The sequence below is a fragment of the Leptodactylus fuscus genome, chromosome 4 (assembly GCF_031893055.1).
Source record: "Leptodactylus fuscus isolate aLepFus1 chromosome 4, aLepFus1.hap2, whole genome shotgun sequence".
NCBI lineage: Eukaryota > Metazoa > Chordata > Amphibia > Anura > Leptodactylidae > Leptodactylus > Leptodactylus fuscus.
Genome location: NC_134268.1, coordinates 200,370,695 through 200,388,564, shown reverse-complemented (window position 1 = coordinate 200,388,564; position 17,870 = coordinate 200,370,695). Strand labels below are relative to the sequence as shown.

The window sequence follows — 17,870 nt, the reverse complement described above, 5'->3', positions numbered from 1 at the left end:
ATCTAACACTCCCGATTCTATATACTTCCCCCCCAGGGGATATTGGCGCTGCCTTCATATATATAACATCGTGCTCATATCAGAATTTGTACCAGGCCTGGCCAATGCAAAGTAAAGCAACCAACAAGGCCAAAATTCTGGACAGGGCCCAATCCCAATGTCACCAAAATCTCAATCTCAAAAAGTGATCCCTTATTATAACCAATCTATCTGAAAAAGTGAATCCAAAACGCACATAATCATATGGGATAGCAGATGTATGATATGCAGATATTTTGTTGGGATCGTATAAGATAGACAAATCCTCTACATGAGAAGACATTCCGTCAAATTTGTCAAGATGAGCATATCGAATGCCGGTCTTGATGACCCATATCATGGCGGATGATTCATCAGATTCATGATTTGGCAGATGCCTAGACATGAATCAGGCGCATCCTTGACCGGGCCGTGCACTTTGGCAGATATCTATCAATAGGTATGGCCCAAAACTGTAGGATGATGCAAAAACACCACTTGCAACTATGTCAGATGCAAATGGCATTAAAGACTTGCCAAAAAAGGGGTGCAGGTTCTTAGAGAATCTGCCCCAATGTCCAATAGTAGACAATCGTCCACCGTTTTCACCGTGGTGGTGGTCGCGCATGCGCGTCATGCAAAGTCTATGCACTGATGACGATAGACATATCCATTACTCTCCATTATACTCATCCTAACGGTAGTGCTTGTTCCAGTCCCATGGGGGACAACGACTAGACACAACACCTTCTAGTAAAACCCCCTACTCTGTAGGACTCTCCAGAGATCCTCATAGGTCACACAGTGCGTTCCCATAAATGATCCATCAGATTCCCGCCTTGGTCACATCGCCGTCATAGGGGCTACAATTCTGTTCGCAGACATCGCCCTCTGTCCCTCCAGCTCAATTTGATTTTCAATTAACCAACTAGAATAACAGGAGGCCGCTAATTCTATTTATATCCCGCCTGGTCAATGCGGCCGGCTGTGATAAGTATTCTCGTCTCGATTTCCTGCTGTACGAGCTGCTGAAGGCTGTGAGCGCAGGACCGAGATCTGGTATTCAGAACAAATAACAAAAAAAACGTAAACTCACAGAATTAACCGGTAAACCCCCAATACAAATGATTTATTTGTAGTCCCGATGTATCTTTGCTCCTGATCTTGACTACTAGTATCCTACCGTTTCGGGTATACAGCTCCAATACAGACTAGTGTGTTGCTGTGACTACAGGTGAAGCCAGTGTGCTGTCTGGTCCTGCGCGGTAATGTTATTACTTGGAGTAAGACATGACTGCAGAATCTGACAACACAAGCTGGGTGTGTAGTCTGTAACCATAGTAATATATATATGGGCATAGGGATTACATACACAAAACGGGGATTTTTTTTATCAACACTATTTGTAAAGCTTTATTATTTTTATTTTGGAAGCACTGCAGGATCCCACAGGTTGTACAGGTGTATATACTCTGTAAGCTTTGGGTTATGTTACAGGATTAATGGAGGAATACATTGGCACAAGTAGATCTTTAGGCCCATTCAATGGATAGCATTGGAGATGGGCATACCCCTTTAAGGTGCAAAATAAAAGATATCCAAGACATATGGAATAAGACATGTGGGGTCAGCCGGGGATCACAGACTTTCCATTACCGTATTTCGACAATATAGAGCTCAAACCATAGGCAATGACTTTAAACGTCCCTGTGATCTTCTTACATATCTGTAGGACCAGACGATAAAGGAACAAAGGAAGTAATATTCACCTTCCGATCCGCAACCTCCCAGTCCTCTGCCATTCTCTGTATACGTCTTCGCCTGATGACATCACGACATGGACTCATGACCACCGCAGTCAATCACTGATCGTTACAGCGACCTCTACAGGTCACAACTACAGACAGAGATTGGCTGACTAGCAGGGAGCAGCACAGGATTGGTGAATTGCGTACTAATTCTTATAGTATTTAGAAATGGTGGTCATTTTGTTTTTGCCGGCTGGACAAGCCCTTTAAAAGGGATCTCCAAGGAGTGTTTGTAGAGTTACTTCTCCGTAGTTCTATTTGGGAGGCACCTTGGGTTTCCAGGAAGGTTCACATGAATGGATCCAGCACCTTATACCTGAGTCGCACTTCCTCTGTTCTCTACCAGTGACTTGTACTATTGGGGCTGGCAGACTAGATCGATAGAAGGGAATTCCTGCTCCCATATTCCGCCATGATGGATGGCAATGGCATCCCGGCGTGTCTATCCACCACTGATAAGGCAAAGATGAATCAGGAAGTCTCGAACCAATGGCTGAATCAATGGCAAGATCAAGCAGGACGGTTATTTTTCAGTGTCCTGCTGTGATCTCTGGGTGGAATCTGCCCCCAAATCCATGTGAACATACCCTAATAGTAAAGCCAGCCCCATAGCACAGGTAACCAGAGGAGGCAGAGAGGTTTAGGTGCTGGTTCTGAACACATGACCCTGGGTAAGAACTAACCAGGAAACCCAAAGTTCGTCCCAAATAGAACCTGGAGAACGCCTTTAACTGGATTTCTCCTATATGGATACATGGATGGACTATTGGGGGTTATTTTCTTTGTATATGGGAAAAACACATCCATACATTCTGATGCCGCTCCGTCAAATCTAAATGATAGCTTGTGTCTGGATATTATATAAAAATATTAACACTGCCATATATTTAAGCCTCGGAAGATGAAATCGCAACGATATTCATGGCCAGAGCAACATTTTGACTTTTTTATGTGATCACACTGAACAAAATCCGACCACACAGATAATAACATAACAGTAATATAAGAGGCAAACGTAAGAGCTGCTGGAATGAGAACTGCGAGGTGTCTGGCCGAAGGCGACCGCGCCAGATATTATACTGTCAGTGATATCGTACATTCAGATAAGGAATGGTTAGATTGTCAATCCTATTCTACAGAGAGAAAAAAAAAATTATCTGTGCAACGTAGGAAACAAATATTAACGTTCACTAACCCAAAAATTTATAAAAATTCGTCAATCTTTGATCAACCAGAATTTTCTAGACATTTACGGACATGACCCTAAACCAAGAACAGATGAAGATTATATAAAGGTAGTAACGTCACGCGTCATCTTTGGTGAACGGAACAAATCGTGACACATATATACATATATAACTTAACCCCTTTCTTCCTGAATCATTTTAAGGCACTTACAACACAACACGTACATACTATCATAAGCAAAATAAAGACAACGTCTTAGACACTGACTATAAGACTTACTTAAAGGGGTTGTCCAGGAATTGGGCCAACCTATGGCATACTCATCTGACCCTGCCGCTCCCCCATTATCTAAGGCCAGTTTCGGCTTGTGCTTGCCAGAAAGTCCTGTACCCCACAAGACCACTGATATCAATGGGCTTAGCCGTTGCTGGAGAGGGACCGATGATGTCACTCGCATAGGTCGTTGGTTCTTTACCAGTGATTGGTCTCAGTGGTCATGTGGGGTACAGGTTTTTTGGCAAAGTGATCAAATGAACACCAGCGGTGGACAATGGAGCGCTGGTATGTTTTTTCTTTTTAATTCAGCACAGAGGTTGGTCCAATTCCTGGACAACCCCTTTAAGCACATTTATCCATTGACTACTTCCTTCTGCGTCGAAAGCTAACTCCTTTCTTGGATGACATTTAGCTTTTTAATCCCATCCTACTTAATGATGCATCAAATTTATCATCCAGCATGAACCGCTAAGATAAATTTGGGGCATTTGTAAAGCTGTCTGAATTTTAGGAGATTTTTGGATTCATTTTTATATCTATCCCCAGCATAGGTCACAAGAAGAGATCAGAGAGGGTCTGACAACCAGGATTCCGGCTTACCAGCTCTTTAAAGGGGCTGTGGTAAACCTCTTCACTCTTTACATTGCATATGGCCTGTTTCATAGTGGCCGTGCAATGTAATTGCAGCACTGTCCCATTCAAGCATCTGATTGGTGGGGGATCCCGAGTGCCAGACTCCAGATATCAACGTGGGGCCTCAGCCTAAGACAGCATTACTAAATCTGCCCCTTATTTATGCAATAAAAGCATACATTATACAATAAGCTCTTAAGCTCCCCCTAGTGGTAGATGAAGGCAGACAGAATATTATCCTTCATTAAGTATGATTATAGAAGATATTGATACTCTGGAAATGAAAAACCACAAGCACAAGAATCTGTGAACTGTCAGACTTGAAAATAACTTTATCTTAAATGGTAAAAATTCACAGCAAACGTGGCTCTGCTTGATCTAAAGTGATGTAATCAAAGCAGTGCGATGACATCATCGTCCATTGAGACGTCTGTATCTGCACAGAGGTTGGGACTGGACTGTATCTCTAGTAAGTCCCATTCAGTTTCCTATGTGAATGAATAAAGGCACTGCAAGAAACTTCTATCCACAGGAAAATGGCTACACGTAATGTGACTTTAATAACAGCGAGGGTCACTCTGACGTACGGAGTATGAAAATGTGTTCAAAAACACAACGTCACCAGCATGCACATGTGCTGGAGTGAGAGTTACATTAACACAATCATACAGGACATGCTAAGACCTCATGGACTAGGCCTCAGCATATCTCAAGATTAAAGGGGGCTTTTCAGGCTTAATAATGGATGATCTTATAAAGTACAGGTAATCCACTGAAGATCCGACACCCGGGATCCCGGCCATCAGCTGTATGAAGAGGCTGCAGTATCCGGGTGAGTAGTGCGGCCTCCTCCCTACTTACCAAGAACAGTGCCAGACGTTTGTATAGTGGCTGTGCTTGGTATAGCAGTTCAGTCCATTCCCTTGAATGGGACTGAGATGCAATCAGGCCATGTGCCCCACTAACAAAACTTTACATGACCTGTGAAGCAGAAACAGTCCTATATAGGTCCTATAATGGATGACCTATACTAAGAATAAGTTATCAGCTACTAAGTCTGGGAAAACCTCTTTATAGGGATTAGCTCTTTCTGGAGAAATCTTTAAAATGCCATAAGCTTGTACTGTACTGTATGTAAGCACTAGTTGTCGTGACACAATTCAGCAGCATCGGTAGCAAGGACTCAATTTAGCCATGTGGCTGTCTACTAGGTTATGTCCTGTCCTTTGCCAGCACATACAGAAGATTCTCCTGTATCTGCCTATAAAGCAAATGCTTGCAGTACAGAAGAGGATGACACTACAAGTAAACGAGGTGATCGCCACCATCTTGACTGCTATGGATGCAGGCCTACCGAATCCAAATGCACCAGATCATCTCGCAACTCCTATACTACTTGTGGTGTGGTCCTTGACCTATTTGCTGTCCCAGTTCACAGCATTTGCCTGCATACAGATACTTCCATACGAGTTGTATACACCTTTATAGATTTAGCTCCCCCTAGTGGTGACACAGGCAGCAGGTTTCCCATCGAGTAACTACGTCTATAAGTCCCTACCCTCATATATTCTTAGGTCTGTACATAAATGCAAAATAGCAAAACTACTCCTTCTTGAGATTCTGTGTCCGCTCCTGTCCAAAATAGACACTAATATCTTAGCTCCTGCCACACAGCGATGGCTCTGGACATTTCACAATGTGTCAAACTGCCAAAAGCCAAAAAATATCTTATATACAATAAAAGGACTAGACATACAGCATATAAAAAAATTAAGTTATCAAATCGGAACAAATCTCACAACAATATAAAACCGCAGAAATAAGACACAAAAGTCGGGGTCACGTTGACTACAGATCAGTGCAGAAGACGCCGTGACCTTCTCGTGAGGCAAAAGGCTTTCAAGTGGTTTTGTGATCATTCTTGGGCAATGAACTGAAGATGGTCCAAAGCAGCGAAGGGTTCTCACAGTTGTGCTTCTTCTCCCAATGTTCAAAGGCATCCTTCTGGGTTTGTAACATTTGTGCGCAGAGCAGGCAGTTGTAATGGTTCCTGGAGAAGAACGTGACTTCGGAAAGCTTCATACTTTGGCTCTGGTTGTCTTTCCCTTCCACTGGTGGAGCAGACTCGCTTGCAGCGTTGTCAGAAGTACAAGGCTGTTGCGATCTACTTGTACCAGCGGGCCCCATGTTGTGGCCGCCGCCCCTAGCCCCATGTCGTCTTTCATTCAGTAGCCTCCAGTGATGAGTTGCTTGTTTAACCACCTCTTCTTGGACACCTTTTTTGCTTTCCAAGACTCCTTCTGGCAATACTTCTTGAGATTTATCTCCATGGACGCTAAACAAATGGAGCTTCATGTCTGAAAAAGTCGGAGCTATGAAATGACAACGTCCGCACTTGATCTGTAGTCTGATCTGATCTGTTGGTCCGGGGATGGAGTCATCCTCATTGCTGAGGCTCTTTTCTCTGTAATGAAAACCATAGATGATCGTCTGCGTTAGTCGTCTAAAAGAAATTGAACAATAATTGCCAAGGAACCCCAAAAGAACAACCACCCCTTCCATTATTGTTGGAATGTGAGTTCAGCAGGGCCATCTGACGTGCGCTAGGGCCTCTGACTTGCCCCCAACCGCAGACAATGGGGGAGAGAAAGATTGAACTGCTGAATTGTAGCATGCCCGCTCTTTATGTTCTCACAGCAGATTCTTGCAATGATCTACTCCCCTCGTCCCATTGACAAAAGATGTAGGGTTGGATGAGCAAAGCATGCAAGTGTATGGGAGAGTCAAGGCCAAAGCAGCTAAGTACAATAAATAAGCCTTATGCAACTTTCCCAAAAAAATAACTTTCTGTATCAATTGCACTCATTAAAGGGATCCTATCATTAAAACACAATTTTTTGTGCCTAACCCATAGGAATAGCTTTAAGAAAGGCTATCTTTCTCCTACCTTTAGATGTCTTCTTCGCGCAGCTGTTTGGTATAAATCCTGATTTTCGTCAGTATGCAAATGAGTTCTCAGCACTGGGAGTGGTCCTCAGCGCTCAAACAGTACTGGGGCGTCCCAAATGCTGCGAGAGAACTCTCCAGCGCCGCCTCCATCTTCTTCAGGAACGGCCTCTTCACGCCTCTTCTTCCGACGCTGGCAGTTAAACTTCTAGGCCTCGGGCATGCCCACAGGACACAAGAAAATGGGCGCTTTTTTACTGTGTAAGCGGCCATTTTATTGGGGCCACGGGCATGCGCAGTGAACTCTTCCCGAGGCTTAGAAGTTTGACCTCCAGCGCTGGAAGAAGACGTGTGAAGAGACCATTCCTGAAGAAGATGGAGGCGGCGCTGGAGAGTTCTCTCGCAGCATTGGGGATGCCCCCATTTGCATACCAACGAAATCCTGGATTTCTACCGAACGGTGGCGTGGAGAAGACATCTAAAGGTAGGAGAAGAATAGCCATTCTTACGGCTATTCCTACGTGTTAGTCACAAAAAATTATTTTTAATGATAGGATCCCTTTAAAGCAGACAGCAGGGTTTCCTTCCCTTGCCCAGTTTCTCGTGGTTGAGTATGGAAACCCGACGGTCTCTCCATGGGGAAACGTTTTTTTTTTGGCCTATATGTCCAACTGAAAAAAAACAAATGAGTTTTAATGCAGACCACTGGGTTTCCGTCCCCTGTCCAGTTTCTCGAGGCTGAGGATGGAAACCTGTTGGAACGGCACAGGACGGACACCAGGCACACGTGTGAATGCCCCCTAAAGTGTAACTAAACTTTCAGATAACTTTTGATTGTTTTTTTTTTTTGTTTTTTTTTTTAAATATGTAGGCTGTGAGCCCCATACAGGGATTACAATGTACATTTATTTTCCTATCAGTATGTCTTTGTAGAATGGGAGGAAATCCACTTAAACACTGGGGAGAACATACAAACTCCTTGCAGATGTTGTTCCCGGTGGACTCGAACCCAGGACTCCAGCGCTGCAAGGCTGCAGTGCTAACCACTGAGCCACCAGTTGCCCCTTAACCTTTGATTTTCTGTCAGTATTTCTGTCATTAATACATTTTGTAATATACTTTATTAACAGATTTTGTCTCCTTTCTGTGAAATCCTGTATTTTGTCACTCTTTCCCTTGTTTCTGTATTGAGAGCTGTTCCTGCCTCCCACTGAATGTTACTGTGTATGGAGTGCGGGGCTGTGTAAAGAGAATGAGTTTTGGGGACCCTCAAACAGTTATATCTTTACATGTTAAACAGCCCCCGACTCCATATACAGTAACATCAGTGGGAGGCAGGAACAGCTTTCAATACAGAAACAAGGGAAAGAGGATAAATGCAGGATTTCACAGAAAGGAGACAAAATCTGTTAATAAAGTATATTACAAAATGTATTTATGAGACAAATACTGCCATAAAGTCACAAGTTGTCCGAAAGTTTAGTTACACTTACTATATATAACAGATACAATCAGTGGGATGAAACGGCAAAGCAAAAGATCTCGTACACATGGGTGGAAGAACTCAAATCCAAAGGATCCACCTAATCCTATAATGTAAAGCAGTAGCGCTCCAGTGTATAAAGGTGAAGTAAGACACATATTCACACCTGTACACAAAAGCATCGCCTCATCTCCATTGAATAATGAGGAGACATTACACTTACCTATGCAGTAATACGTCATCTTCAGATTTCACTTTGAGAGTCAGATTTTTCTTCTCTGGTGTCTTACATGAAGACTCTGTGCTTATAATCACTCGGTGAACTTCCTTAAGGTGACCAAAATAAACCCGAATGTGTCCAAAGACCTTGGCACAGAACTCACAGCACATTAACTTCTTGAGACGGCTCTCGCTATGGTGGAGCCTCATGTGAGTGCTGAGACTACCCGAGTGCACGTAGGACTTCCGACATAGACGACAGTGGTGAGGTCTCTTGTTACTGTGACCGTTCAAGTGATCTTGTAAGTGATGCTTGAACTGGAAGCTATGATCACAGACGTGACACTTGTACCAGACCTTCGCTGTATTCCTTGGAGTCAATACAGAATGGTCTCCTTGTCTCCATCTGTGAAGTCTACCACCACACAACCTATTTCTGAGATGACCCTCAGCCATATTTGATGGAAGCAAAGTGTTGGAGGCATTCAGCGATGACAAGCTCTGAGTCTCCGCCATTGGTTTTGGCATTATGTTTCGATATTTCTTCAATGAGACTTCACTTTTACCGCTGGTCTCAACCTCAGCCTTGCATTTTTCCTTGCATTTTTCCTTGCAAATGATGAGCTTACTTCCAACAAGTCTCATTTTGGTTTGGTAGCCCGACATCTCACTGTAAGGTTTTCGTCTCTTCCCCCGTTTCCTTCCCAAGCCATAATTTTGCTTGGTCAAAATGCTGGAACCGGACGTCAGAGCTGGTGGGCCTGGGCTGTCCAAAGTGGAGACCTTTAGGACATTGACAGGAGGAGAAGAGATTTGGACTTGGCCAGGTTGACCTACATTTGACTTAGTGGCATTCGTTTCCAAAGCGATCGATTTTTTGATTTTTGAATAAGGCAAAATAGGCAATTTTCCTTTAGGAACAGATTGGAGAAGATGAAGTGGACTGCCAAAAACAACCGGAGAGATGACCGTCAAGGAGTTCGTAGAATCGACCACTTTGGTGCTTTCACATCTAACCAACGGCGCACCGTCTGAGGAACCAACAGTCTTCTCAATATCAGTTCTGGGTTTTACAGAGCTTCCCGTGCAAAAAGTTGGGTTTATACTCTTCTCCATATTCGAAATTGTAGACTTATTTCCTTCACAAACCTCTGCTCCACTTCCCAGGAACATCCTGCTTTCGAAGCCAGACTCTTCCACTACTGCCAAAGGTTCCGTTTTTTCAGTCTTCAGGACTAACTTTGCAGTCGCTTCGGAAGGTCCGTCTTGATTTATCTGCACATTAGACATTTCTGGTTTTGGATTAGACGCACCCTTTGTTTTCTTGTTGAGGAACTTTTTGCTGCGAGCAGGTTGATACCTTGGAATGGGCAATTTGAGATTTTCTTGCAAAGGTATACCAGTGGTTTGTATCATTGGTGAAGCGACTTGTGGTAAAGCTACAAGGGAAAAAGTCCCGTCATGGCCGGCTACTTTCATTAAAGCATAATTCTGTGTGTTAGTAACTAAAGGTTTAGCAACATCAGATATGGAGGGCGGATAAGTGGTGGATGAATAGGAAGGTACAATCTTTGGCGCCACTTTCGGTGCAATAGTTCTAAAGTGAGTTGTGTTGGGAACAGTCTTCCTGCAGTGCATAGTCCCAGTAGATCCAATGGGGATCTTCGAATCATCTGCAAAACACATGAACATTTTGGTGAAATACGTAGGATAGTATATCCAACAAGCCAATGTTCCATTTTTCATCATGGCGCTCAGCACTAGAGGACTACATTGTAAATGTACTTCTCTTCTTATAACGCCAACATATTCGGCAGTGATATACAGGCATTGTCAATACTCTTTGTACCAAGCAGGGCTCACAATCTAAATCCCAAAGCGGAATGCCTTTGTGAGTGTGGGAGGAAACCGGAGTACCCGGAGGTAACCTACACAAACATGGGAACAACATACAAACTCCTCACAGATGTTATCTTTGGTTGGATTCAGACCCAAAATAGATCTTTAGACCAAGTTAGATAAATCTAATATAATATAATAAAAACATTGCAGATTTATGTCAGGTCTACTGTATAGTATTAATAGAACTAGTGGCTGAATGTGGATATAGTCCATATGGAAAAAGGGGCTAAAGAAAGAACAGACCTTAGCTCTTGGAGGATTCATGGGTGTAAGCAGTCTTGACTTCACATCGGATGTGGAGAGACTTGTGTGGCTTGGGGAGCAGTCTTGTGTCTTGGTTCAACTACTTAATATAGTACACAAGATTTCTTGGCTATCATATGGTTGCTCTTCCAACCTCTTCTATCCATATCTGATGTAAGATCAAGTGTAAAGTGAACAAACCACTAGACAGCTTACACCCTTGGATCCTCACAGAAATAAGTTTTCATGATTTCTGCACCTCGGTTTATATTTATAGGTGTTGAACCAATTACTTAGTACACCAAGGCCTAGGAAAGATACTCTAACTGTAAGGATTGGAGTCAGGGTCAGGCAGTGCAAAGTGACACAGCTGGGAAAGCAACACTGTGCAACTAATGACAAAAGGGGTCGCAGGCCCTGCAGCTATAACTATGCTGTAATATCTGAGATGAGGCAGACCCATGCACTTCCTAATTGAAGTGCGCCTACCACGGCTCCTAACCTTCTATCCGGCGGCTAGGATAAGGGAAGAGGAGGCCCTGAAAGTCCTAGGGACTGGAGTCACGGGGTCACACCTAAACAGAAAGCACAGTGTAACTGCAATGCAAAACAAAAGATTAAAACAGCATGGAACCAGGGAGGACCACAAGTCCCAGCAAGACACAGAAGAGAAGGCGAGGTCAGACGAGCAAGAGGTCAAGCCAGGAGATATAATAAAGGTACCAAATCAAAAGACAAGGGATAGTCAAAAATACAAGCCGGGTCTAAAAACCAAGAAACAGACCGAATACAAACAGACAGGGAATAAGACTGAGCAGAGGAACCAGGAAGGCTGGCAAGGATCCATGCCTGGGTGGGGATTAAATAGCAGCAGAGAACACACCTGATGGCTAATGACATGGAGACTGAAGGCAAGGAAAAGATTAACCCTTAATCACCTAAGCACACCCAATAGAACTCCTAACACGTCTCCCAGGGAGACGCCGCGCAGCAAGGAGACCGCGGCGACTCTGTATCCTGACACTAACAGTTCACAAATAAAATTAAAGGGGTTGTTCGGAGACTAAACGTTCATTTTGTGTGTATCAGAGACCACAGTTCATAGAATTTACTCATAAGAACTGACCCTTCATTCACATCTGCATTCGATAATCCATTCGGGGAGTCCGCATGGAGACCCTCCGAACGGAATACCAAACGCAACTGCAAGCGCTGTGCAGTGAAAGCACACGGACCCCATAGACTATAATGGGGTCTGTGTGCTTGCCGTGCGCGACCCGCACGAATCATGCGGACAGGAAAGTAGATTGTGAACTCGTGCGGAGATCTGGCAGCAAGCACATGGACCCCATTATAGTCTATGGGGTCCGTGTGCTTTCACTGCATAGCGCTTGCAATTGCGTTTGGTATTCCGTTCGGGAATGGATTACTGAATGCAGATGTGAACCAACCCTTAGAGCGGACATAACGTGCACCATAGTCATCGCCAGCATCCTCGCATTCACAGCATTAAGGGATAGCAGGAAACTACTGCACACGATCTATACGCGTAAATCAATATATTATATTAACAAGCTTTTGCTGATGCTTTGGCTGTACTCCAAAATATGGGTCCTGGTATCAAGTGTAGTAATATTATCGGAATAATGAATGTCTCTTGTAAGCAGCCTGGCGGGGCTCCACATGGAAGGAAAAACACAGGGATCTTTGAAGCTTTGCACTTGAAATGTATGGGCGCTGCGAGCAAAATTAACACATTAATATTCAAGAAAATGGCACATTTTAATTGTACGATCAAAGTACAGAAATGAATGCACACTGTAATACGGGAAGACTTAAGACAGTTCTAAGAATCGTATTAACTTACAATTAACAGCCCCGCTGTGATCTGAGAAAAAAAATGGCTACTGATTTATTGATAAGAAAATGACCAAACTGTGCCCAAGAAAAAGCGGCAGCCGCATACACAACGAACTGTTCGACAATCCCACTGAAAGAGACCATATGCACACTGGGGTACATGCACATTGGGGGGAACTGACTATCCTATCTAGGTGGGTGCAGAAGTGGCGCTTATTTATTGCACGGCTATAACATGCACCTAACCGGCACCACCTTGTTACTTCTGCTGCCCGCTCAATAAAACGATAGTGGGCAGAATGATGACGCCTCAGGCCAACAATACTGGAATTCAGGGCAGAGAGCTGGCAGGAGTTATACCTGAAATGTATGCCAGTCCTAAAAGCACTATGGACTATAATGGGGTCCGTGTGTTTTTGCATGAATCATGCAGAAACAAAATCAGTGCTTGAAGTACTTTTGTCTCCGCATGATTCATACGGACACAGCGCGGAAAACACACGGACCCCATTCTATGGCAGGGGTAGGGAACGTGCGGCTCTCCAACTGTTGCAAATCTACAACTCCCAGCATGCATGCTTGCTCGGCTGTTCTTGGAACTCCCATGGAATTGAATGGAGCATGATGGCAGTTGTAGTTTCACAGCAGCTGGAGAGCCGAAGGTTCCCTATCCCTGGTCTATGGGGTCCATGTGGTTTCTTAGCTAACAGCTTTTTAATGCATTCAGTATTCCATTCGGGGGGTCCCCAAATGGAACGGAATACTGAACGCAGATGTGAACTAAACCTCAGCTGTATGGGGCCCGCTTCCAACACCCGTACTATACACAATACAGGGTCCGGAGCAGTTGGCTCTGTGCTCAGTACATTGCCTAGGGGCAGGTAATGTAGCTCAGTTCCCATTGACATCAATGGAACCCATTGTATATGTTTTGTCACCAGACAAAAGCCAAGATTATCTTTTTGGCATGTGTCAGCCTCTGTATAGGAGACTGTACTGTACTGTATATGCTACTGTACGGCATCTATTACAATGTATGTATACAGTACACTGGACAAGAGGCTTAAATGTTTGTGTAATGACAGTCACCTCTATTACAAAAGTGTCTGACCTCTGCATAAGCAATATCGCCCCTGCTACCTCTTGTGTCACCTCCTCTACCTCATAGATTGTAAGCTCTTGTGAGCAGGGCCCTCAGTCCCATTGTGTGAAGTGACTATTTCTTTGTAATGTATCTTTCTGTCTGTATTTGAACCCTACAAATTGTACAGCGCTGCGGAATATGTTGGCGCTATAGAAATAAAATTTCTTATTATAATTATTATTATTTTTCATTTTTCAGGAACAGAATGCAAAATGAAAGTGGCTTCGAAGCGTTCCGGCTGATGGATCACCACCGATGGGATAATGTCCTATCACTTGGATAGGCCATCAGTGTTTTAGTCCTAGAAAACCCCTTTAAGATTCAGGAGTTACTTGAGTTTCATGAAATATATTAAAACAGACTTTCCAGATCTATGTGTGTAAAGTACGCCGTCCTGAAACTTTCTCATACACTTTGTGTTTCTGCTTGCAGTCAGTGAATGGAAACCTAATGAAAATAAGTGACCCCCACATGTAACCCGCTTGTTACGCGAGGTTTCCTTACAATCCCCCTCTAGTCATGTTTATAGTGATGCATTATGGTGCAGCATCCATACGGGTGACCAGGATCGACTTAAAGGGGTTGTCTGGGCTGAAATGGAGCATGTGATCTGTCGGGCTCTGACACCCGGGTGCCACAAGTTGATAGTGGACGGACGGTGTGTGAGGCATTCAAGTAATAGGACCGATGCAGCAGCTCTGTGCACCACAAAGCTGTGGTAACAGTCAACCGAAGCACCACTCCTAGTACTTGAATAGGACCTATGCTGCACGTGCCGACCGTCCAGGACTCGGAGACTGCTACAGCAGCTGATCTGTATGGGGGCTGGACCATCATAGATCACATACTGAGGTGGATAGGTCATGAGTATGAAAACTTGATTTAGGTCCAGCCAACCCCTTTAAAGCAGCTCATTGCAGCTGATGGACCCGGGGGTGTTCTGGCTATGTCCCAAGGCCTGGGTCATGTGATCTGAAGCGTCTCGGCCTCTGGAGTGGCCACATCTCCTTCTCCACTAATCTCACTAAATTAGCAGTTCCTGGACAACCCCTTTAAGGCATATCTGCCATATCTCCCTGAATGTTTGAAAAGCTCTTAGAAAAAGAGGAGAACTTTACAATTTCCAAAAAAGTCGGCAAATCATCCAAGTCCAGGAGAAGCTTCCTAATAATTGGGAATATAGGCTAAGTTCCCATGGAGAAATTTGCAGTGGATTTGGGGACAGATTCCGCCCCCGAATCAGTGAGAGATTCTGCCTCCGATGGTCTTCAATGGAAGGCAGAGATTGCAGCAGGACGCTGACAACACTAGCGCCCTGCTTGATCTTGCCACACATCCCACAGCTCCAGACTCATCTAGGTCACCAGTACAGGCGGACGATAAACAGTAGAAAATGAAGAGGAGTTCCTCTTCATTTTCTGCCGTTTGAACTTAGGGCGCCCAGTCTTGCTTTAGCCAATCCGACGGGTTTCCGTCTTCTGCTCCGAGAAACTGGACAGGGGACGGAAACCCGGTGGTCAGTTTTCAAAACCATTCACATAAATGGGTTTGCAAAGTGACTGCCTGTGTGTGTCTTCTAATCTGTATGATGAGAGCCCTGATAACCAAACTGACAGGTGGGGCGTAAAAGAGGCGTCACCCCCCCCCCCAATCCAATGGGAACCTGGCACGAAGGACAATACTGTAAACAGTATGTAGCACCATGCCATTGCCTGCAGGGCATCATAAAGTTCCAAGGTGACGCGACTTCATTGTTCACCTACGGAACCGTTCTCAGAGCTCTGTGGTTGTTGGGTTTGGTGAGGATATTTGTCCATTCAGTGGCAGCAAGCAGAGATCCTGAAGAACTGCAACACAAAGTAATCACAAACTTCCACAACTTTTTATTATACAACACCTTAAAACTGAGAACCCCCCTTTAATGTCAGTCCGATATTTTATAGTCTGCCTATTATTTCGCCATCTCTAGATTTTGCCTCCACTTTGGATTTGGTTGGATAATGGTGATAAAACTCGTGAACCCTGAAACCGGTGAAGACGTCCGCCCGTCTGCAGTCACCCCACATGATACAGGCGCACTATGGCGGTACGTTTTGCCCCGTCTCTATATAGTCCTGCGCGGTGCATACGTGGAGGGTGAGGGCGTTACTTATTGTACCTGTTGGTTCCAGGTCTTTCGGGAGGTCTTCACAGGCGCTCCTTGGCTCTTGGGCATCTCTTCGGATAATTCTTTTCACTCCTCTCTCTGAAATCTTGCGGGGGGCCCCGGATCGCGGCCGGTTTGCGGTGAAGTGATGTTCTTTCCACTTTCGGATTATGGCCCCTACAGTGCTCACCGGGACCGTCAGTAGTTTGGAGATTCTTCGGTAACCAATGCCATTGGTGTGTTTGGCAACGATAAGGTTGCGAAGGTCTTGAGACAGCTCGCTGGTCTTACCCATCATGCAGTGCGGCGCTTCTTATCTGTCACTAGTATTCAGTATTTGGGCTGCTGTCAGGTCCCCCAGGGCTCCTCATGTCCCTCCCCTGTGTCACCTCCTATATTACACATTACTTACTGTATGGCCTGGTGCCTGTGTGCACTGGATGGGATGTCACTGACATGTCACCTGCACCTATAGAGTTACTATATAGGTGACGTGCCGGATACTTATATCACCCACTATATAGGTGAGCCCAGAGGTAAAGCCTGGAGCCCGGCAGGAGGGTAAATACCTGGAGGAGCCGCCGCCGCTGTCCCCGCACTGATCTCCCGGACATGATGCATAGTGACCCCTCTGCAGCACCGCTGGACATGGCAGGCACCGGGGGCGGCCGGGAGCTCAGCTACATCCTAGAGGGACAAGGACCTGCCGTGACGTCACCATCATGTGACCTGTCATGTGTCGGGGGGGCGAGCTGTGGTGGTGGGGACGGAATAGTAGTCACGTGAGCAGGTAACGGAGCAGGGTATGTGTGAGTGTGTGCAGGGGAGCTGTGTATGTGTTGTGTGTCTGCTTGTGTTATGTACATGTAGCAGGGCTGTGTATGTGTTATGTGCATGTAGCAGGGCTGTGTATGTGTTATGTGCATGTAGCAGGGCTGTGTATGTGTTATGTACATGTAGCAGGGCTGTGTATGTGTTATGTGCATGTAGCAGAGCTGTGTATGTGTTATGTGCATGTAGCAGGGCTGTGTATGTGTTATGTGCATGTAGCAGGGCTGTGTATGTGTTATGTGCATGTAGCAGGGCTGTGTATGTGTTATGTGCATGTAGCAGGGCTGTGTATGAGTTATGTACATGTAGCAGAGCTGTGTATGTGTTATGTGCATGTAGCAGAGCTGTGTATGTGTTATGTGCATGTAGCAGGGCTGTGTATGTGTTATGTGCATGTAGCAGGGCTGTGTATGTGTTATGTACATGTAGCAGAGCTGTGTATGTGTTATGTGCATGTAGCAGAGCTGTGTATGTGTTATGTGCATGTAGCAGAGCTGTGTATGTGTTATGTGCATGTAGCAGGGCTGTGTATGTGTTATGTGCATGTAGCAGGGCTGTGTATGTGTTATGTGCATGTAGCAGGGCTGTGTATGTGTTATGTACATGTAGCAGGGCTGTGTATGAGTTATGTACATGTAGCAGAGCTGTGTATGTGTTATGTGCATGTAGCAGAGCTGTGTATGTGTTATGTGCATGTAGCAGGGCTGTGTATGTGTTATGTGCATGTAGCAGGGCTGTGTATGTGTTATGTGCATGTAGCAGGGCTGTGTATGTGTTATGTACATGTAGCAGGGCTGTGTATGTGTTATGTGCATGTAGCAGAGCTGTGTATGTGTTATGTGCATGTAGCAGGGCTGTGTATGTGTTATGTGCATGTAGCAGGGCTGTGTATGTGTTATGTGCATGTAGCAGGGCTGTGTATGTGTTATGTGCATGTAGCAGGGCTGTGTATGTGTTATGTGCATGTAGCAGAGCTGTGTGTGTGTTATGTGCATGTAGCAGGGCTGTGTGTGTGTTATGTGCATGTAGCAGGGCTGTGTGTGTGTTATGTGCATGTAGCAGGGCTGTGTGTGTGTTATGTGCATGTAGCAGGGCTGTGTATGTGTTATGTGCATGTAGCAGAGCTGTGTATGTGTTACGTGCATGTAGCAGGGCTGTGTATGTGTTACGTGC

At 44.9% G+C, this 17,870-nt stretch overlaps 1 protein-coding gene across 2 annotated transcripts; it reads right to left on the bottom strand.

Annotated features, from left to right (window-relative positions):
* Positions 1–2,334: 2,334 nt before the first annotated feature.
* Positions 2,335–16,522, bottom strand: ZNF438 (zinc finger protein 438). Of its 2 annotated transcripts, none has more exons than XM_075271608.1 (3): positions 16,436–16,522; positions 8,576–10,244; positions 2,335–6,387 (listed from the first exon to the last, which is right to left on the bottom strand). In XM_075271608.1, the coding sequence occupies exons 1-3, from the start codon at positions 16,485–16,487 to the stop codon at positions 5,823–5,825; spliced, it is 2,286 nt and encodes a 761-aa protein (XP_075127709.1). In that variant the 5' UTR covers positions 16,488–16,522; the 3' UTR covers positions 2,335–5,822. The 2 variants fall into 2 exon arrangements, with proteins under 2 accessions (XP_075127709.1, XP_075127708.1); XM_075271607.1 differs by lacking the exon at positions 16,436–16,522 and adding an exon at positions 15,879–16,334.
* Positions 16,523–17,870: the final 1,348 nt, after the last annotated feature.

Bases quoted from the DNA above. Each gene is read 5' to 3' on its own strand.
- ZNF438 (XM_075271607.1), bottom strand. From the start codon at position 16,164: ATGATGGGTAAGACCAGCGAGCTGTCTCAAGACCTTCGCAACCTTATC. The intron at 10,245-15,878 runs GTACAATAAGTA...TGTGTTTTGCAG, and splicing joins GAAAGACCTGGAACCAACAG to ATGATTCGAAGATCCCCATT. The intron at 6,388-8,575 runs GTAAGTGTAATG...TTTTCATTACAG, and splicing joins GATGACGTATTACTGCATAG to AGAAAAGAGCCTCAGCAATG.